This window comes from Onychomys torridus, chromosome 21, assembly GCF_903995425.1.
Source record: "Onychomys torridus chromosome 21, mOncTor1.1, whole genome shotgun sequence".
NCBI lineage: Eukaryota > Metazoa > Chordata > Mammalia > Rodentia > Cricetidae > Onychomys > Onychomys torridus.
In genome coordinates this window covers 4,021,775-4,043,751 of record NC_050463.1, presented here as the reverse complement: position 1 = coordinate 4,043,751, position 21,977 = coordinate 4,021,775, and the positions used below count along the sequence as shown (strand labels likewise).

Below are 21,977 nucleotides of genomic sequence, written 5' to 3'. Positions count from 1 at the left end.
AAAAGAATTAAAACTAAGCAAAAAAAAAAAAAAAAAAAACAAAAAACAAAACCAAACATGGGCTTGCTTAGCATGCTTGTGGCCCTGGGACTGAGCTCCTGCAGGACTCCTGTAATCCCAGTCATCTAATTTCAGCTCTGGGCAGGTGGAAGCAGGGGGATCAAGAGTTACAGAGAAATTTAATCAAGTCTTGCTGTGCCTTGTTTATTGTCAGTCTGCCTTGGGGCTCTCTCCTTCCCCGAGTCCTGCTGTGGGGGCAGGCAAATAGGCAGAGGAACTATGGCTCCATATTACAGGCTTGGGAACAAAAACTGGGACATGTGATGCTTCTCTGAGTTTGACTGGAATTGGGTGCTGTGGATATCACTCTGTATAAATAAAGTGCTGATTGGCCAGTAGCCAGGCAGGAAGGACAGGGTAGGCGGGACAAGGAAGAGGAGAAGGCCGGGAACAGGAAGGCTGGGAGGAGAGACTGCCAGCCGCTGCCATGAGAAGCAACATGTAAAGACAACGGTAAGCCACAAGCCACGTGGCAAAGTATAGACTAACAGAAATGGGTTAATTTAAGAGTAAGAGCTAGGCAATGGTAGGCCTGAGCTAATGGCCAAGCAGTTTAAATAATATAAGTGTCTATATGATTATTTTATACGTGGGTTGTGGGACTGCGGGGGCTTGGTGAAACCTGGAGAGAAGCTCTCCAACTACAGTTGGGCATTGAGAGTAAATATCCAAAGCAAACTTTTTAAAGAAATTTATTTTTATTCAACCTAACTGTGAGTTGCCAGAGTCCGGTACAGTAGCTGTCCACCTGAGCTGTGACTGGCTGTGGGCCCATGCAAAGGACCTTGTTGACAACTGGAATTAGAGTCTAAAATCTCAAAAGGCCATAAGGCTTCCATCACCGAGGGAAACACAAGAGACATCAGGGGGACCACAGCTGTTTTCAGGAGGGACTGGGAGAACTGTAGGGCAATTGAGTCTGCTTGTTCCTGCTGAGTACCCAGAGACAATGCTCAGAAAGAAGCCTACCTGGGTATAGATGGGCTTCATTCCCAGCCAAATGGCGCTGAGGATGACCTTGGAAAGTCTCCAGGCAGAGGACAAACTCCCCTTGTGTCTGGATTAACTGACACACCCAGTCACCATCAAATGTGCACTCGACGTCAGTCAGTCCTGTATCAAGGACTTATGGGCAGATCTACAAGGCAAGCTCTGCTGTCCTGTCTCTTGACAGCAATTCCAAGAGGGGAACTTCAGAAGCAATGCCCAGCTTGGAAGGATGGTTGGGATTACCCAGGAGCTCCACAGCAGGAAGGGCAAGAGCAAAAGCAAGAGTCAGGAGAGTAGGACCAGGGATGTGAAGCACAATCAAGTCTTGACCCACTTCTATGAAGACTACTTACAACTACTGTGTGATCAGTGCATCTGCCTGCTCTAGAAGACTGACATCAGGTGACATCCATTGCTCAGGCTCCATATCATCACAGAGAAAAGCTTCAGGGCTTCATCAAACCCCTTAAGAGGCAAATGAAAGAGGTTTGTGAAGGCAATATGAAGGCCTAGACCTGACTTTACAGACTCCATCTTAGGGAAGGGCCACCATTTTAGACTGCCTGGTGACTGGGGCCTGTACTCAGTTCCAGGAAGAATCTCAGGAATGTGCAGTGACAATGAAACCGATAGCCTAGAAGCAGCCAATTAGTTTCAAATAGGGTTTCCTGCCAAAAGCCTAACCCAATAGTTTCAAAAGTGGTTTCACACCGAAAGTCTAGACCAATAGTTTCCAAAAAATCACCCTGTCCCATACCCCTTTATCCAATCCCAAAATGCCAAGGCATGTAATTCCCAGCTGGTGGTTTTCCCTTTCAAAATTCTCCTACCTGTGAGCCTGCTGCTGCTTCCACATTTTTCTCCATCTGCTGCATTGGAGCATAGGGTAGTGGTCGGGTTCGAACCTGAAAATAAAAAGACCCTTATGTGATTGGTGGTCTCTGGGAGATTCGCGACATGGGCATAACATTTGGTGTGTTGGTAGGAACCCTCACAACCCAACAGACTCCAGACCAGAGGGCCTCTGACCAGCCGGTAAGTGTCTGCCTGTCTGTCCTGTCTGTCTGTCTGTCTGTCTGTCTGTGTTTAGTTTCGTGCACACCTAAGTCAGTGATTGTGGTCAGGAACGGTTAAGGGCAGACATGCTGGAGAACCATGATCACAAGGGGCAGAGAGATGTTCCAGACTTCAATAGTGGGGACAGAGAGCCCCCCATCTGTTGATCTGGATGGCATTTGGACACACAAGGGGGTAGCTCCCATGTGGCAGCAAGCCATCACTCCATTTAATACCCTGCGTCCAGTCTTGCTGGTGCAAGCTTTTCTCTTGTGCCTTTGGTCTCCTTGGTGTCTGTTTCTCTGAATTTGTGTTTCTAACCATGACAAACACTATGGGACAGACGACTTCTCCTCCTGACTTATTCTTAAGTCATTACCAAGATGTAAACACATGTGCTCATAATCTTTTGGTTCTGATTTAAAAGTCTAAACTTGTCACCTATTTTAGGTCGAAATGGCTGGCACTCAATGTTGGCTGGCCATGGCCTTTATTGGGGCAGTGGAGATTGTCTTCAGAGACCCAGGAACATGCCATTGCAGTGACCCTGGCTTTATTAACCAGTCAGCTCCAGATATCAAGAGAAAGCTACAGAAGCTGGAACATCTCGAAGAAAACAGCATTAGGGATTGAGTAGAGGTGGCTGAGAAAGTGTATGATGGAAGGGATAGTGAGGAGAAGAAAATCAAAAGGGAGCGGTACAAGAATCGGCACCTCGCTGCTGTGCTGCCGGCCACTACTGCAGGACCGGAAGAGTACCAAAGCCGACTGTGGCGCCTGGCAACTGGAGAGGAGGATACCAAATCGAGAGGTAACAAAGGCCCCAGCTGGGGAAAAAACAATGAACGTACTGTAAAGAGGAAGGGCACAGGGCCAAAGAATGCCCCCCAAAGGCAGCTAGGGGCAATACTATAGTCCTTAGCCAGCAGGATATAGACAGTGATTAGGGGAGCCCAGGTTAACACTAAAAGTGGAGGGGAGACCAATTGACTTCATGGTTGGACATGGGAGCTCAGAACTCTGCTACTAAGGACTGATGGACCCATGACAGACAAAAAGACTTGGGTTCAGAGTGCTACCAGAGTCAAATCTTATTCATGGACTACCCAAAATTCTGTGGATTTGGGAACGGGCCAGGTAAACCACTCCTTCCTGGTAATTCCAGAATGCCCATACCCCTTGTTAGGCGGGAATGGGGCTAGCAATGCATTGCCCCCACTCCCAACTATGTGGAAATTAAGTCGGGGGCAGGCCCAGTCAAGGTCCACCAGTACCCCATCCCCCTAGAGGCCAAAAAGGGCATCACACCACACATCAGGAGGCTACTGAATTTAGGTGTCCTGAGGCCTGTGAAGTCAGCCTGGAACACACACCTGTTGCTCATCAAGAAGCCTCATACCAATGATTATAGACCAGTCCAGGACTTGAGGGAGGTCAACTAGAGGGTGATTGACATATACCCCCACAGTGCCTAACCTGTACAGCCTGCTCAGTTCATTGCCCCCTGGACCAGCAATGGTATACTGTCCTGGATCTAAAAGATGCCTTTTTCAATTTGCCTCTGGTCCCCAAAAGCCAACAGTACTTCCCCTTTGAATGGCATGACCCAGAGGTCAGGATCAGTGGCCAGTTGACATGGACCAGACTACCACAAGGATTCAGGAAATCCCCCACCATCTTTGATGAAGCTCTGCACGAGGACCTGGGCGAGTACTGGGCACAGAAACCAGAAATCAGTCTGTTACAGTATGTTGATGACTTACTGATTGCAGCTGCAGATCAAGAAACCTGTCTGACCAGGACTGAGGAGCAACTGCAGAATCTGGGGGACCTAGGCTACCATGCCTCAGCCAAGAAAGCCCAAATCTGCAAGCAGCAGGTAACATACCTGGGGTGTGAAGGAAGGGCAGCAGTGGCAGCAGCAGTAGTAGTAGATATACGGAAGGAAAGAGTACTTCAGATCCCAACACCTACTACTGCCAGGTGGGTGAGGGAGTTCTTAGGCTCAACAGGTTTCTGTCGCCTGTGGATCCCAGGTTTTGCAGAACTGGCCAACCCCTTATATGAGGTTACCAAAGAAGGGCGAGATTTCACCTGGACTAAGGACCACCAGTTGGCCTTTGACAAACTCAAACACAGCCTGCTCTCGGCTCCAGCACTGGGCATGCCAGGCATGACCAAACCATTCCATCTCTATATAGATGAAAACAAAGGGCTAGCCAAGAGAGTCCTGACCCAAACACTTGGCCCCTGGCAACAGCCTGTAGCCTATCTGTCAAAGAAACTGGATCCTGTGGCAGCTGGATGGCCACCCTGCCTCCGCATAATAGCGACTGTGGCCCAACTGATCAAGGATGCTGACAAGCTGATCTTGGGACAAAGCCACACCATAACCAACCCCCCATGCTCTTGAAGGAGTTCCTAAGCAACCCTCCACACACACATACCGATTGGTAGCTGAGTAATGCCCAAATGCTTCATTATCAGGCTTTGTTGCTTAACCCCACCAGAATAACTTTCCAGGTGCCCTCAACTGTGAATCCAGCTACTCTACTCCCTGATCCTGACCTGGAAGCACCACTGCACAAATGCTCCAGGATCCTGGTGCAGGCACATAGTATAAGGCCAGACTTACAGGACATCCCATTGCCCGAGCAGAAGTGACCTAGTATACTGATGGCAGCAGCTTCGTACAAGATGGTTGGAGGCATTGGGGGCGGCAGTCACCACTGCAGAGGAGGTAATATGGGTAGAGCCGATACCAACCAGGACAGCCACCCAATGGGCAGAGCTGGTAGCCCTAACTAAGGCATTAGAACTGGGGGCAAGGGTGGAAGGTTAATGTTTACACCACAACTGGTGCTTTTGCTATAGCACATGTGCATGGGGCAATATGCAAAGAGAGGGAACTTCTAACTGTGGAAGGAAAATTTATCAATAATAAAGACAAGATCCTGGCCCTCCTAATAGCCCTATGGTTACCCAAGAAACTGGCAATCATCCATTGCCCAGGGCACCAGAAAGGTGGTGAACCTATCCCCATGGGCAACAATCTGGCTAACAAAACCACCTGGCAGGTGGCACTCCAGACTGATATAGTCTTTGCACATGTACTGGTGGACCCAGAAGTACCTAATCTACCCAAACATCCTGGGTATACTAAGAAAGAGCTTACCTGGATCAAGACCCTCCCTATGACTCTGTCTAGACTGGTGATGGAGAACTGCAAAAAGTAAAATCATCCTGCCTGAACATCTGGGAGAGAGTCTGCTCAAGATCCATCAATCCTCTCATAAGGGAACACAGAAAATACAGGACTTGGTTAGACAGTTGGGAATAAAAATCAGAGATGCACAACAAAAAATTGTAAATATGGTCATCAACTTCAAGGCTTGCCAGCTCACCAATGCAGTGACCAACCCCCAAATTCCAGGAACCAGGGTGCTGAGAGTTAGTAAACCGGCCTTCCATAGTGACAGTAAAAGAAGCTGAGGCTCACTGCATGTTTATGTCCGCAAAAGGATGTTTCCACTTATGAGCTCCAGCTCCTCATACTCTGCAAAGCTCAACAGTGCAACTAAGTCATTCAGAGGTTCCACTTTCACCTAGGAGTTTCAGGGACCTCGGGGGACCAAACAGTTTGGCACTAAATGTGAAGTCTGGCCACAGGTTCCCATCAGAACACCTAACTCCAATGAACCTCATACAGGCTCCTGCCACTCCTCCCCTTGTGGGGACAGCTGCTCTTATTCACCATTTCTTGGATTAGAGCTCACCCATCTCTCCTCACAGCTCTCTCCAACAGATCACAGGTAAACACACAAGAACACCAGAACCTCCCTCAGCCCCTGGGCCTCCTAGCTTGCCGCATTGCAGACCAGAAGTGTCCTCCCCCACTCTGGATGTTGGGTCTGCCTAGCAGGTCTAACTGGAGGTCCTGGTTGGCTAGTGAGGTCTGAATGATAAGAACAACTCTCATAGGGACAGAGTGCTGCCACCCCAGATGTTGAATTATCCCAGATCTGCAGAGATTGGCATTGCAGTAAAATTTGTGTCTGAGCTCAAAAACTTGGCTCTGCAGTCTTCCTGCACTTCCTTTTATTCCTCCTAGGCACTGTGCATACATAGACCATTATTCAACGTGCAGTGGAACAATCCCCCTGCCTCAGGGTTGAAAGGATACCCAGCTTATCCAGGTCAAATTTAAAACACCCAATTGATATTCACCAGGCATCAACAATTTCAATATGGCACACCTAGGATTAAACACACCTCTCTCAGCTGCACATTGGTAATCAAAACAATAACACTTTACCAGCCTTCTGTGGTAGCACTGGCCTATCTTGCCAGCATTTGGAAGGTTGAGGCAAGGAATCAAAAGGTTAAACAAGCTTGGTCTATGACATCAAACACCAATAATTAGGGTTACAAGAGGGAAGGTAACCAGGGTGAGAACATAGGATGAGACATAAAACATAAACATGAACTAAGCAAGTTCATTAAGATCTACAGGTCCTATAAACTAATTGTAGGTATAGAATGGGACAGTCCAGCAGAAAGATAATTTAGCAATGTTGGCAAGAAGAACACAGGATACCTCAGGCTGAGCTCACAGTGACCATGAGATGAACAACAACAGATTCTCAGGCTGAAGAGTCAAGGGAACTTGACTCACTCAAGATGCTCCCTCTAGTGCCTGACCAGACCTTGCCACATCTCCCTTAGGCAGGACACAAAAACAGTGTTCCTTTGGTGATTTCATCAGGGCCTCTGAGGAAGCCTTCAATACACCTGGCTCTCAAAAGGCCCACCTCCAACCTAAACAAACAAACAAAACACACATAAAATGGAAGCAAAAGGAGTAATGCATGGAAAGATAGGGCTTAGAAAGACTAGTGAAGATTAGAGATGAAAGCCACATAATAAGGAATAAGAAAATATTAATGACACCAAAAGATGACTTTTAAAAACCATAATTGATACACCTTTAGCTATATTACTGTTTAAAAGAACGCAGACTCAAATTGCTAATTTCCCACATGAATTTTTAGCTGAGAGTGGTGGTCCACACCTGGAATCCCACCACATGAAGGGTGGAGGCAGGAACAACACAGGTTTAAGGCCTGCCATGGCTAAATATTAAGTTGGCAACTTAAACAGTCCCTGCCTCAAAATAACTTTTTTTTTTTTTTTTTTATTAAGACTCAGTAGACACAGACTCTGCCAGCTCTGATTGGACCAAGAGGTGGGTCTTCATTCTCCTAGCCAATCACCTCAGCCTCTTGGCTTTAGGCCCAGAGGCACAACCGGTGCCCCCATACCCCCACAAACTGCAGCCCCATTCTCAGGCCAGCAGGCAGGACACGTGCAGGCAGGCCTGACTACCACTACCCTCATTGGACCCTATAACCTACAAGCCCGATTCCACCCCCTAAACCCACCCATCCTGCAAGACCACAACTGCTCTCTGAGACTCACACTCTGCCAGCTCCATGGACCATGAGGTGAGTCTTTGATCTTTTAGCCAATCACTCCAGCCTCTAAGCGGTAGGCCTAGGGGCACAACATGTGCCTACATACCCCCACCTATTGCAGCCCCAGGTACAGGCCAGCAGGCAGGCCTGACTACCACTCTTCGTACTTACAAGCTTCACTCCACCCCCCCAAACCCACCCATCCTCCAAGACTGCAACTGCTCCCTGAGATACAGACTCCACCAGCTCCAATTGGACCAAGAGCTCTGATTGGACGGTGAGTGCTGATTGGACCGAGAGTGGCTCCCTGAGATATGGACATCATTTGCACCAATTGGACGAAGAGATGGAGAGGCGTCAGTACAAGAATACACTCAACAATATAAAAAGCAATATGGCGCCACCAGAACCTAGTGGTTCTACATCAACAAGACCTGAACATCCCAACATAGTAGAAGAAGAAGAAGGAGGAGGAGGAGAAGGAGAAGGAGAAGAAAGAAAGAAAATAATCTTGGGCTGGAGAGATGGCTCAGTGGTTAAGAGCACTGGCTGTTCTTCCAGAGATCCTGAGTTCAATTCCCAGCAACCACATGGTAGCTCACAACCATCCATAACGAGATCTGGTGCACTTTTCTGGCCTGCAAGCATACATATAGGCAGGACACTGTAAACAAAATAAATAAATGAATCTTTAAAAAGTGACATTAAGAAGAGGATAGAGGTCTTTAAAGAAGAAATGAAAATTTTCCTTAAAGAAATCGAGGAAAAGACAAACAAAAAATTGAAAGAAATCAATAAATCCTTTAAAGAAACCTAAGAAAAACAAGAAAAAAATCAAATAGGTGAAGGAAACAGTTCAAGACTTGAAAACTGAAATAGAGTCAACAAAGAAGACAATAAATAAATAGATAGATAAATAAATAGATGAATAAATAAATAAATGAATAAGTAAATAAATAAATAAATAAATAATAAATAAATAAATAATTAAGGGATGTAGGAAATGGAAAATCTGATTAATCAGTCAAAGAAAACATTAAAATCAACAAAGTCATAACACAAAATGTCCAGGAAATCTGGGACACCATAAAAAGGCCAAAGCTAAGAATAAGAGGGATAGAAGATTGATGCAAAAATACTCATAAAATACTGGCTAACCGAATCCAAGAACACATAAAAAAAAAAAAATCATCTGCCGGGCAGTGGTGGCGCACGCCTGTAATCCCAGCACTCGGGAGGCAGAGGCAGGAGGATCTCTGTGAGTTCGAGGCCAGCTTGGTCTACAGAGTGAGTTCCAGGAAAGGCGCAAAGCTACACAGGGAAACCCTGTCTCGAAAAACAAACAAACAAACAAACAAATAAATAAATAATCCATCATATACACAAACGAAAGAAAAAAAACCACATGATCATCTCATTAGATGCTGAAAAAGCCTTTAACAAAATCCAACACCCCTTCATGATAAAGGTCTTGGAGCGATCAGGAATACAAGGAACATTCCTAAACATAATAAAGACAATTTACAGCAAGCCAACAGCCAACATCAAATTAAATGGAGAGAAACTCAAAGCGATTTCAGTAAAATGAGGAACAAGACAAAATTTGTTCCTACTCAATACACGTACACACACACACACACACACACACACACACACACACACACACACAATGGAGTATTACTCAGCTGTAAAAAACAAAGATATCATGAAATTTGCAGGCAAATGGGTGGAACTAGAAAAAATTATCCTGAGTGAGGTAACCCACACTCAGACAGACAAACGTGATATGTACTCACTCATAAGTGGATACTAGATGTAAAGCAAAGGGTAGCTAGCAATAGTGGTGAGGGTGCCTGAACCAGCCTACCCTGGTAAGCATATTGATGAATACCCTAACTGTTATCATAGAGCCTTCATCCAGTAACTGATGGAAGCAGATACAGAGAACCACAACCAAGCACCAGGTTGAGCTCCAGGAGTCCAGTTGAAGAGAGGGAAAAGATTATATGAGCAAGGGGAAGTGGTCAAGATCATGATGGGAAATCTACAGAGACAACTGAACCAAGCTCATAGGAACTCACAAACATTGAACCGACAGCTGTGGAACCTGCATGGTTCTGGACTAGACTCTCTGCATATGGGAGATAGTTATGTAGCTGGGTCTGTCTGAGTAGCCCCTGGCAGTGTGATCAGGATCCATCCTGGTACCTTAGCTGGCTTTCTGGATCCCATTACCTATGGTCAGACACTTTGCTCACCCTGGCGTGGGGGCGGGGGAGCTTGGTCCTGCCTCAACTGAACAGACTAGGCTTTGCTGTCCTTCCATGGGTGACCTTACCCTTTTGGAGAAGGGGAGGAGTGGAGGGGGGGGGGGATAGGCATGGGTGGGGAAGCAGGAGCAGGCATGAGAGGGGGATCTGTGTGTAACATGAAAAAAAAAATTTAAATTAAAAAAAAAAAAAGATTCAGTAGAAAGATGCTGGCCAAGCATGAGAGGAACTCTAGAATGAGTACCCAGTATTCTCTACCCCCACAATGGAAATAGAGCAACTACACCAAATATACCGAAACAGGTGGGCTAGAAGGGAGCGCTACGGCAGGAACCAGCTGGTTGGCTCAGGGAGTAAAGACACTGTAACCAAGTCTGGGGGCCTGAGGTCATTACCCAGGAGAGAACCCACACCTCCAACTTGTCCTCTGACCTTCACACGTGCTGTGGCATGTGTGTTCACTCACATCTCAATAGCCCACTTTTAAAAAGAAAACTGAAGACAAGAAAAACAAAAATGTATCAAAATTAAAAAAAAAAAAATCCAGCAAAATAGCTATGTGTTGGTCCAACCAGTGACTAAAACAGGACTCCTTTCACCACAGTGCCTGGACGACAGCAGGGAGCAAAGCATTCACAGGGACCTTCCAACCATGTTAGCATGTTAGCATGTTAGCTCTGCACAGCTTCCTCAGGGTAACACAGGAACAAATGAAGTTTTTCAAGGAATTCATTTCTCTGGCTCACTTTCTTCCAGATTAAACAATTAACTCTTCTACACTGGCAAAAAAAAAAAAAAAAAAAAAAAGGAAAAAACAAAGAATAAAAGGCAGAAAGCCTTTTATTTAAATTTAAAATTTAAAATGAGAAAGAATTGTTATGTGTGGTCATGATTCCCTGAAGACTCTGTGTGTGTGTGTGTGTGTGTGTGTGTGTGTGTGTGTGTGTGTGTGTGGGTGGGTGTGCCTGTGCCTCCTCTGTGGTCTGGAGCAACCAGTCTGATAAATATCTGTCTCTGGAAACCATGAATGTTCTTCCCTAGAAGAGAAAATCTTCCCAGCAATTTCTCCCCACCATTTGTCTTGCCAAACTTCTCCAAACTGACCTTTGCCGATGTTTTTTGTAACATGATGGTCTTGGCAATTGTTCTCTGAACAAGCAGCAGTAAACCCTTTGTCCTGGGTAGCAGCATCACCGCAGTCACCAACAGGATGAGAAGCAGCCAGCAACTCCGAGCAGCAACCAATGCCTCCATGGTTCCACCACCACTGTTTGTGGATCAGCCCTGGCCACAGCTTCTCCCTAGCAAGCCTCCCAGGCAGGCCTCAAACTCAGGATCCTTCTGCCTCTTTCAGCAAATCCTACAGGTGTGTGCCATCACAACCAGCCAAGTGCAGCTTGAGCCTAAGCTGGGGCTCTCAAGGCCACAGGCAAGTTGTTGGGGTTTTTTACGGCGCTCTCACCCTGTGAGGAAAAGTAACGACACACGACAGAATCCACTAACAAGAGTTTTATTAAGATAAAGGAGAGGGACAGATGTGCACAGGCCTGTGGAAAGACACATGAGTGAAGTGGGGTCCCAGGAATCATGGCGCCAGCTTATAAAGGCTGGGCTGCGCCTGCGCACACAGGCCCATGTGACTCTTCCACACATGCGCGCAGATCACATGGTTGCTCTGTGTGCTTTACACAACCACACAAAGCCATGGGGTCCTGGTCACGCAAGACATTTTGACCTGGAAATGACTAGGTGGAAGTGACTAGGTCCCGCCAGGCATGAGTGACCATGCCCAACCATGGGGGCATGTTGTGAATCCATATCACGAGTAGCTCTTTTGAGAATTTGTACCATGAACGTTGGGTGCCAGATGTAGCATGAATCCTAAAGGGTCTTATTAGTAAAAACAAACCTGGAGCCAGGTATAATAGGATAAATGGGTAAATCATTGAATCTACTCTAAAAAGAAAAAGGGGAAGTTATAAAAATGACAAAAGGTAGATTATTGAATCTATTATGAAAAGAAAAAAGAGAATATGGATATGATAAGATAAAAAGGTCAGTTATTGAGTCTACTTTTAAAAAGGAACCACTTGCTTTAAATAGGATAAGTAATGAAATTTTTTGTCTGAGTTTATCAAATGTGACTGGACTGGACATTGTTAATATATATAATGGAGTTTTTTCTGACTCTGTCTAAAGATAATGGACTAGACATTGTTAATATAATTCTTGACTGTAACCTTCTTTTATTATTTTAGACAAAAAAGGGGGGGAAATGTGGTGATATATTGTATCCCCCCCCCCTATATTGTGCATCCTAATAAACTTATCTGGGGTCAGAGGGCAGAACAGCCACTAGATAGACATAGAGGCCAGAAAATGGTGGTACACATGCCTTTAATCCTATCACTTGGGAGGCAGAGATCCATCCGGATCTCTGTGAGTTCAAAGCCACACTGGAAACAGCCAGGCATGGTGACTCACGCCTTTAATCCCAGGAAGTGATGGCAGAAAGCAGAAAGTTATATATAAGGGCTGAAAACCAGGAACTAGAGCTGGTTAAGCTTTTAGGCTTTAGAGCAGCGGTTCAGCTGAGATCCATTCGAACATGAGGACACAGAGGCTTCCAGCCTGAGGAAACAAGATCAGCTGAGGAACTGGCGAGGTGAGGTGGCAGTAGCTTGTTCTGCTTCTCTGATCTTCTATCATTGACCCCAGTACCTGTCCAGGTTTGTTTTTACTAATAAGACCCTTTAGGATTCATGCTACAAAGAATCATGAATTACAGAGGTCTGACAAATCAAACCCTCGGCAGGAGGCACCATGGTCTGTCTCGGTGGTGTGGACTTTGTCTCAGGCCTGCTCAGACAGTGCTTCCGCAGCATACAGACTGAAGACTGAGTCTCCTCTACTGCTGAGCTCCTGGTGGAAACTTCTCACCTCTGAGACTATGGGACCTCATGAATAGGTTGTTGAACATACATCTTGGTAGTGGCTTTCCCCCACAGACTAAGGTGCTGGATGTCATGTAAGAGTCCTACACACTTGTTGGGGTCCACAGAGGTTTCCTAGTGAGATCTTAGCTTGCTTTGCACAGCAGGGCTGTATAAGGGGATAGATTGACTATGTGCATGGTTACCAGGTGTTTGGAAGGGTCTGCACTTGGTTGTGCTAGGGGGAGGTCTTTTGCTCCAGCCCTTGGCATTTCTATAAATAGCCCTTTAGAAGAGACAGAAGGGGCCCATGGAATCCAGGCCCACCAGAGGCTATCCTGTGTTTCTCTCTCTCTCTCTCCCTCCCTCCCCACTCTTTATTTCTATTTAAATCTCTTATCCCTCACTCCTCAAGAGTATCCTGGGGAGAAAAAGTGGGGTGTGGTCTACCACACACACTGCTCTCCTGTGACACTCATGAATGCTACCAGTGTCCCAAGACAAAGGCCTGGTAGATGACAACCACCCATGGAAAACCTCCTACTGTGGTGTTATATAGATGTGGGACAGACACCAGAGGTCTTGCCTGCATCCCATCCATCTGACGGACCCGACTCTGCAGTACGGAGATTCACCACCAAGCATCATCATCATGCTGTGCTATCTTACATCCTCTATATTGTGGACTTGTAAAACACAGGACAGGCCACCCTTTCCTGAGTACTGTGCAGGTAAGCCATTCAGGGACCTCTCTTTCCTGGCAGGTGAAGTGATACCTTGATTCCTTCCCCAGCCCTGCTGTGCTTCTAGACTGTTCCTTTAACATCTGGGGACAGAAAGGAGTGTCAGAAGGACTTGTTTTTTTCAACTTTATTATACATGTATAATTGCTTTGCCTGTATACCTGTCTGTCCTCCATATCTATGAAGTACCCTTGGAGGTCAGAAGAGGCTTATTGGAACCCCTGGGACTGGAATTAGACAGTTGATGGCCACCATGTGGGTGCTGGGAATTGAACCCCAATCAACTGGAAGAACAACCATGCATTTTTACTGTGGAGTCACTTCTCCAGCCCAGGTAGAAGTAAGTTTTCTAACCAGCCTACAATGAAAGGCTCTGGCCTAACTTCATTAGGCAGCTCCCAAGCTATTAATAGGAATAAAAACACAGTATTAAGTATCTGAATAAAGGGCTGGGTAGATGGCTCATCCTGTTCAGAGCATGGCTGTTCATGCAGAGAAATTTCAATTTCAGAAATTTACATGGTAGCTGAAAACCATGTAAAACCTGTACTTGCTGTCCCAGAGGACCTGACACCCTCTTCTAGCTTCTTCAGGGGACTGCATGTATGTGGTACACACATAAACATGTAGGAAAAATATCCATCCACATAAATAAAATTTAAGATCTTAAGAAAAGAAACACAGGGTTGGGGATTTAGCTCAGTGGTAGAGCGCTTGCTTGCAAGGCCCTGGGTTCAATCCTCAGCTCAAAAAAAAAAAAAAAAGAGAAAAGAAACACAAGATCATTTCTGGATCCATGGTGCAGAGACACACATCTCAATACATCACAAGCCCCGCCTAATCTACAGAAGAAATGCTAGGCCAGCCTGTCCCACTTTTAAAATACTTGGTTACTGTGTTTCTGTGAAGTAGGGGGGGCACGTACATACCATGGTGCTTGTGGAGCTCAAAAGACAACTTTGTAGAGTCCCTCCTTACAGGGTTGGTTTTTGTTGTTTGGTTTTTTTTAAACCTGTTCATGTTTTTATTTTGAAGGTACAGCAGTCTCCCTTCTCCCGGGAGACCAAGCCGACTCACCAAAGCTAACTATGTACACAGACACGCGTGGGGCTTCGGTCTTCTCATCTTTTTCTTTCTTTAAATCCCCTTTCTTAGAAGACAAGCTATAGAATACTGGGACAAAAAAAGGTTGTTGACACCCACTGCAGCCCCGAGCCTTCGCAGTTTCCTCTTTGTCCCTTTCTTTTGTGGGCAAGGGAACCGGGCTGGGTGAGCTGGCAGTGGGGGAGGTCTGGACCTAGCAGGTGTGCAGTGTGGGAAACAGAGAAGGGGGACTGGGCCGACTCAGGGTGCACAGGGTGGAAAGGGACATGTAACAGGAATCTTAACAGGTCTTAGTAATAAAATCAAACCCAAGGCCAGTTACTGGGGTGAATGCTGGAAGATCAGAGAAGAACAAGCCACAGCTTCCTCACTTCGCCAGTTCCTCAGCTGGTCTTGTTTCCCCACACTGCAAGCTTCCATGTCCTCATCCCAATGGCTCTCAGCTGAACTGTGCTGCTCCAAAGCCTATGAGCTTAACCAGCCAAATGCTTAACTTAGTTCCTGGTCCTCACGCCTTATATACTTTTCTGCTTTCTGCTATCACTCCCTGGGATTAAAGGCTGGGTTTTGGGGATTAAAGGCGTGGGCCACCAAGTTTAGTTGTTTCTAAAGTGGCCTTGAACTCAGAGATCCGGCTAGCTCTGCCTCCTCAGTGCTGGGATTAAAGGCATGCACCACCACCGCCGCCCAACTTCTGCTCTGGCTTATTCTGACCCATTTTCTAGCCATCATTTCTGGCTGTGTTCTAGTGGCTGTCTGTTCTCTGACCCAGATAAGTTTATTAGGGTGCACAATATTGTGGGGAACACAATACCACAGGGACAGCCTTGCATTGTGTACATTCTGGGCCAAGATTGGTGGCTGTGACTGGGGAAATGTTGCAGGTGTGTGTGTGTGGGGGGTGGTGGTGGTAAATGTTGCAGGTGGGGGATTTCTCGCTGCTCCCTGTAACCTGGGGTGTCCCTCTGGGGTCCCCTAGGCCCACAGTGCACAACAAGAAGGCTGGAAGGAGGACTGGGGATGGAAGCTTGGGTAGTGACTGAGCTGTGTGCTGTGTGCTGGGTGGTCCTCGGAACACTGAGTCCTCTCTGTGCCTGTCTCCCCTCCCCCTCCCTCTCTCTAGGAGCTAATCCCACTTTTCACCATCATGCTCCTGGTGTGTCTCCATCGTGTCCGTTCTTGCCCTCCTTATAGAGGTGGGTCTGAGAGCCCACCCCAGAGAGTGACAGCAGGCCTGCGTTGACTGCAGGGAGCGATGGTCCAGCCCTACGCAGCGCATCAGCTGGGACAGATGGTGAGCCTGGAGCTACTGGATAACAGGAGCTGTGACCTGCTCCACTCTCTCAATGGTCCCCAGGACCTGCTGCTGATGCTCCAGTGACAATAGGGCAGAACCTGGGCACAGATTCCATTCAGTCTCTTCACGATTTCAGCCTGTTTATGCTCTCGATATTCAATCCCTAAGACATGTCATACTACATGACGTAATGCCGCTCCATCTGATTTCTCGCTGGCCAACGTCTTTGATACCATCGCAGGCTTGGCAACTTGGGGATGCCGAGCGGCTGCGCTTAGTTCCCAATCGGCAGCTCCCCACTTACAGCTTTTATTTATTTATTTGTTTGTTTGTTTGTTTATTCATTCATTCTATTTTTTTCTTGGCGGCTCGGGGGTGACGGGGATGCCGAGCGGCTGCGCTTTGTTCGCGATCGGCAGTTCCCCCTTACAGCTTTTATTTTTTTCTTATGAAGATAATTTTTCATTCATTTTACATACCAAAGATCCCCCTCTTCCCGCCCCTCCCCCAGCCTTCCCCTCTCAACTCCCTTTGTGGGGGCTGAATACAGGTGGAAATGTGCCTTCTATGGCTGCAAACACCTTTGCTAAATGAGGTATCTCCTTAGCCCAGTCTATCGAATAATATGCACCCTTTTTTGTTTTTTGTTTGGTTGTGTTGTTGAGACAGTACCTCACTGTATTCTTGGTGGCTGGAAACATTACAATAGACCAAGGTGACCCAGAACTCGGAGGAATCTGTCTGTCTCTGTCTCCAGGGTGCTGGGACTAAAGAGATGCTGTTAACATCCCTGGGCTGTAAAGAAAAGAATTTACAAGAGAATTTGACACTCTGGTATTCTTTGTTTGATTTTTTTTTTTTTTTTGCCAGAGCTGAGGACTGAACCCAGGGCCTTGCGTTTGCTAGGCAAGCGCTCTACCACTGAGCTAAATCCCCAAACCCTTGACACTCTGGTATTCTTAACCAAAACAGGCCATAAGCAGAACCTGAGTTGAGAGAGTGGTGTCAAGATGATGGTACCACTGTCATGTTATCTTAGTGTCTTGAGAAGCTAATTCTAGGTAGAAATCTGGAAGATCTGAGGATGGGATTTGTGTTTGTAAAACTATAATAATGTAGAATTGATTGGGGATTGGAGAGTGTAAAGCTAGCCAGACTCTGAGTAAAATAATTAAGACACATCTTAGTATACTATTGATGTGGAAAAAAGAATCCACTGGGAATGAACTTAGCCTGAAACTGTAGAGGTGACCGACTACATGGATAAAGGACATTAAGGGAGTGTGAGGGCTGAGTAAATTTAGGAACTGAAAATGAAAGGAAGATGGGCTTGGTGTCCTCAGACTTGATCTTCCTACTCAGCTTCCTGCTGGCTGGGAATTCTGATTTCATTTGATCCCCAGGACCCACAAAATGGAAAGGGATAACCAAATGACCTAAGTAGTTATCTCAGAGTCACATGGGGACCATGGCATGGGCGTACCCCTCCCATACAGGCTAGTAAACACATAAATAACATTTTAAAATGTAAAATGTATCTACAGTCTCCTAAGGAGAGCTGTTCATTCCCTCAAACTTGGCAAGGAGTCCGCCTCAGTTTTCTTCCCCAGTGCTGAGTTCTAAGGTGTGCTGCACACTCCTCCTCCCCTACCTTACAATTCAGTTTGCTGATCATCTGTCTCATTGAAGGCACCCAATTACTCAAGCCCACAGAAATTCAGTTTATCAGTACCATGTAGCTATTTCAGTGGTAGTGTGGAGTCGACCACACCTACTAAAGACAACATCTAGTTGTATTTATGTCATTATACATAGTGAAAATGCTGTACCCCTGACCTACCTCTCCAGTATCCTTGTTCCCATGCCTCAGTTGCCCTGAAACCCAAAACACCTAAAGACCCAACAAAGAAAGAAAATAACAGACCTTTCCCTTTATGAACATACATGTAAAACTTGTCAACAAAATATCCACAAACCAAATCCAGGAACACATCAAAGAGAATATCCACTATATTCAAGTAGGCTTCATCCAAGACATGTAGGGATGAGTCAAGATACACAAAAAATCAAGAAATGTAATCCACCATATAAACAATCAGAAAGAAAGAAAAAAATTCTATCATCACCTCATTAAATGTAAAAAAAGACCTTTGACAAAATCCAACACCCCTTCATGATAAAAGTTCTGCAGAGATAAGGGATACAAGGAACATACCTAATCAGAAAAAGAGCAATTTCCAGCAAGCCTATAGCCAACATCAAATTAAATGGAGACACTCAAAGTTATTCACCTAAAATCAGAAACAAAACAAGATCTCTAATCGCACCATGTCTATTCAATACAGAACGGGAAGGCTTAGCTAGAGCAATAGGACAACTGAGGGAGATCTAGGGGATACAAATTGGAAAGAGAGAAATCAAAGCATTTTTCTTTGCAGATGATGTGATAGGATATGTAAGTGACTCAAAAAAATTCCACAAAGGAATTCCTATGCTGAAAGACTTTCAGTTAAGTAGCTGGATACACAATTAGCTCAGAAAAATTAGCATCTCTCCTATGAATAAATGACAAAAGAAATGAGAAGGAAAGCAGAGAAATAATACCTTTCAAAATAGCCTCAAAATTATATAAAGTATCTTACGGTAACTAAGCAAGTGAAAGACTTATATAATAAAAACTCAAGTCTTTGTAGAAAGAAATTGAACAAATGAGAAATTAGAAAGACCTCCTATGCCCATGGATCAGTAGGATTAACATAGTAAAAATGGTGATCCTACTAGAAGCAATCTACAGATTCATTGCAACCCCAAAATCCCCACACAATTCTTTACATACCTTGTAAGGACGATTCTCAACTTGAAATAGAAAAAACGAACAACCCAGGATAGGTACTGTAATTCTGAACAATAAAAGAACGCCTGAAGGTCTCACCATTTTAGATTAGATTTGTACTACAGGGTTATAGTAATGAAAACCACATGGTGTTGTCATAAAGACACATCCATCAATGGAATAGAACTGAAGATCCAGATATGAACCCACACACCTATAGACACCAGTTTTTGATAAGCCAGAAATAGGAACTGGAAAAAAACAAAGACAGCTTCTTCAACAAATGGTGCTGATCAAACTGAATGTCTACATGTAGAAGGCAAATATACTCCTCATCCTGCACAGAAGTCAAGTCCACATTTGTAAGAGACTGTATGACCCTGCCTGGTGTAAACTGTCAGCCGCTGAGTGCTGTATGCTGACACACAAGCCACAGCCAAATGCCCTGTGTCTCAGCTCTCTCACCTGACTGAAGTGGGCCAAGCAGGTTTGCACTTACCAACATGAGAGTTCCCCACTTGGAAATTTCACTGGCTCAAGCTAACCTCCACAAATTGTACCTCTATCATTTTGGTTTTTCTTCATTCATATGGTGTCAATTAACGAATACAGGGAAAGTACCCAGAAAGGCACTCACCTTGCTATCAGATCCTTCTTTATAACAGACACGTGCAGCTCAATGACTTAATCTCTAATCTAGCTATTGCTGATTCAGTTCAATCCACAAGAGTCTATTCAATGGGTACTAGGGATTAAAATATAAATTGAGGAAATACACTCACAAATACAGAACAGAGTAGACAGCTGAAGTTGTCCTCTGATCTCAACTGGAGTGAATCCACCTCGCAGGCAGGAGCAAGGAGAAGGGTCATGTGACCTTTTCGCCTTCCTTTATAAAAGGTCTTGAACAATGGCAGGACGAACTACCTCCTTCGAGCACTATACCCCAAGGTCATGGGCAGAGCAAATACCACAATTGTCTAGACTATTTCCTGTGCAAGTGTACACAATAAACTATTCCTTCTATTCTGGTCTTAATAGAGAAGCCATTATCCACACACAAATCCTTTTCCTGTTAGTGCAATGGACAGCCCACTCTGTGACTCAAATGGGTAGTTTTAGAAGTGTGTGTTTGACAAATCTTTAATCAAGAATTAAGGAGGATGAGTCAGGAGGACAGCAGGGTCAATGCCCTGGGGGCCTAACCACTGAGATCAAGGCAAAGAGAATTCATATAACAAACCTTGTCTCAAAATATTTTTCTAAAAGCTTGAAGGTGTAACTGTTCAGGAATTAAAATGCTTTCCCAATGAGAAACCATGCCACACACTTAGAGATTAATTCAGAAAAATCTCTTCAGTAATGGCAATTCTCCAACTCTGGCTGACACTCCAAGAGCAGCTGGCCAAGAACAGATTTGCCGATGCATGTACACCATAGTCTTATACATAGTCTTATACACATATGCTGTCAACCTGAAGCAATGCTGCTTACTGCCCTCCTTCTATCATGGCTTGTACAGCTTGCTTCCTCATAGAACTCAGGGCCACCTGCAGAGTGGCCCCACCCACAGTGGGATGGGCCCTATTACATCAATCATTAAGCAAGAAAATAAACTATAGATTTACCTACAGGCCAGTCTGATTCTGTTGTGTCAAGTTGACCAAATCTAACCAGCATATCTACTGAATAAAAGGCAGATTTTTTGTTGTTGTTGGTTGGTTGGGGGGGGGGGGGGGAGACGGGACAACGACAACTGGTTTTTCAAGATGAGGTTTCTGTGTGCAGCTCTGGATCCTGAAACTCTCTTTGTAGACCAGGCTAGCCCCCAAATCACAGACATCCTCCTGCCTCTTCTTCCCAAGTGCTCAGATTAAAGAAATACAATACCAGCACACTGTTTTGTTTTGTTTTGAAGATTATTAAGCAAACCCCAACTCTCTTAACACTCGATTTTCAGTGTATGCTTGTGCAGACACACACAAAGCTTTTGTTGTTGTTGGTGGTGGTGGTGGTTTTGGTTTTTTAAGACAGCGTTTCTCTGTGTAGCTTTGGTGCCTGTTCCAGAGCAGGCTGGGGTATAAAGGTGTGCACCACCACTGTCCAGCTATAAAGTTTTGAAAATCTGTCAAGTTTGGGACTGGAGCGATCACTCAGCAGGTAAGACCAATTATCGCTCTTGTAGAAGTTCTGGGTTTGATTCCCAGCACTAACATGGTGGCACACAGTCATCTATAGATGCTGTTGCAGGGGATCTGGTACCTCCTTCTGTTTTATATGGCCACCAAACACACATGTGGTGAACATACATACATGGAAGCATATGTATTTCATACATATGAAATAAAATAAATGTAGAAAAATTAGAAGCACATAACCTCCTATCTCTTATACATCACAAATGATCCAGAAATACATAGAAATGTGACAAAGGTCTGCAGCCAAAACTTTCTGATTGAAGAAATCAAAAACCTTGATCAAAGGAGAGAAATTCCATTATGTAGACAGGAAGCCTCAGTATTATTTCACTACAGATTCTGAGCTATAGATTCAGCAACAGTTCAATAAAAAGTCTAACAGTTTTTGTTATCACTAACAGAAAATTGATGAGAAAAGGTCATAAGAAATAAAATAATTAATACAGGATTGAGAAAATAGCAAACACAGTGATACCATATGATCTCAAAATTTCTCATACACCTGCAATAAAGACTGTGCTGTCTGGGAAAGAACAAAGAGATCGACAGAACCTAAGAGAAAACGTAGAAATAACACAATATAGAGTCAATTATGATACATGAGGCCAGGAAACCCAGTAAGACTGGCCTTACTGGACCACCCTGACATCTACATGCAAATGAGTTAGTGACAGAATTTACGCCCTGCACAGAATTAACTGCAGACGGCTTCTACACCTGAATGTTCAGTGCCAAGTGCAGAAGACAATAGAGAAACCAGGGCTCTGTGAGAAAGCAAGTATGCTTCCATGGCGACAATGAAAGCGTCGCATGCACGCCCTGCAGAGTCCTCAGCAACAACGATTTCCACACTTGGCCCCTGCTCCATTGGAGCAGCCGATAGAGTGTCATCATTCAGAGTATGCAGGTTCCCAGACTGCCCCTGTAGTGGCAGTAACAGTGGATTTCACCGGACTTCAGAGGGACCTAGAGGGACAACGGAGGATCACAGGGAACATCACGTGACCTTGCAAGAATAG

General features: G+C 45.2%; 1 protein-coding gene across 10 annotated transcripts in view; it reads right to left on the bottom strand.

Moving 5' to 3' along the window:
• Positions 1 to 21,977, bottom strand: part of LOC118571372 (zinc finger protein OZF-like) — a 62,947-nt gene that overhangs the window by 21,200 nt on the left and 19,770 nt on the right. For 8 of the 10 annotated variants that reach the window (XM_036170316.1, XM_036170317.1, XM_036170318.1 and 5 more), the window contains one exon: positions 1,881 to 1,955. In XM_036170316.1, coding sequence (XP_036026209.1) covers positions 1,881 to 1,955 — 75 coding nt within the window. Of the gene's footprint in view, positions 1 to 1,403; positions 1,516 to 1,880; positions 1,956 to 20,841; positions 21,925 to 21,977 lie in introns of those variants that run through there. The other 2 variants (XM_036170323.1, XR_004943355.1) reach the window with 2 other exon arrangements.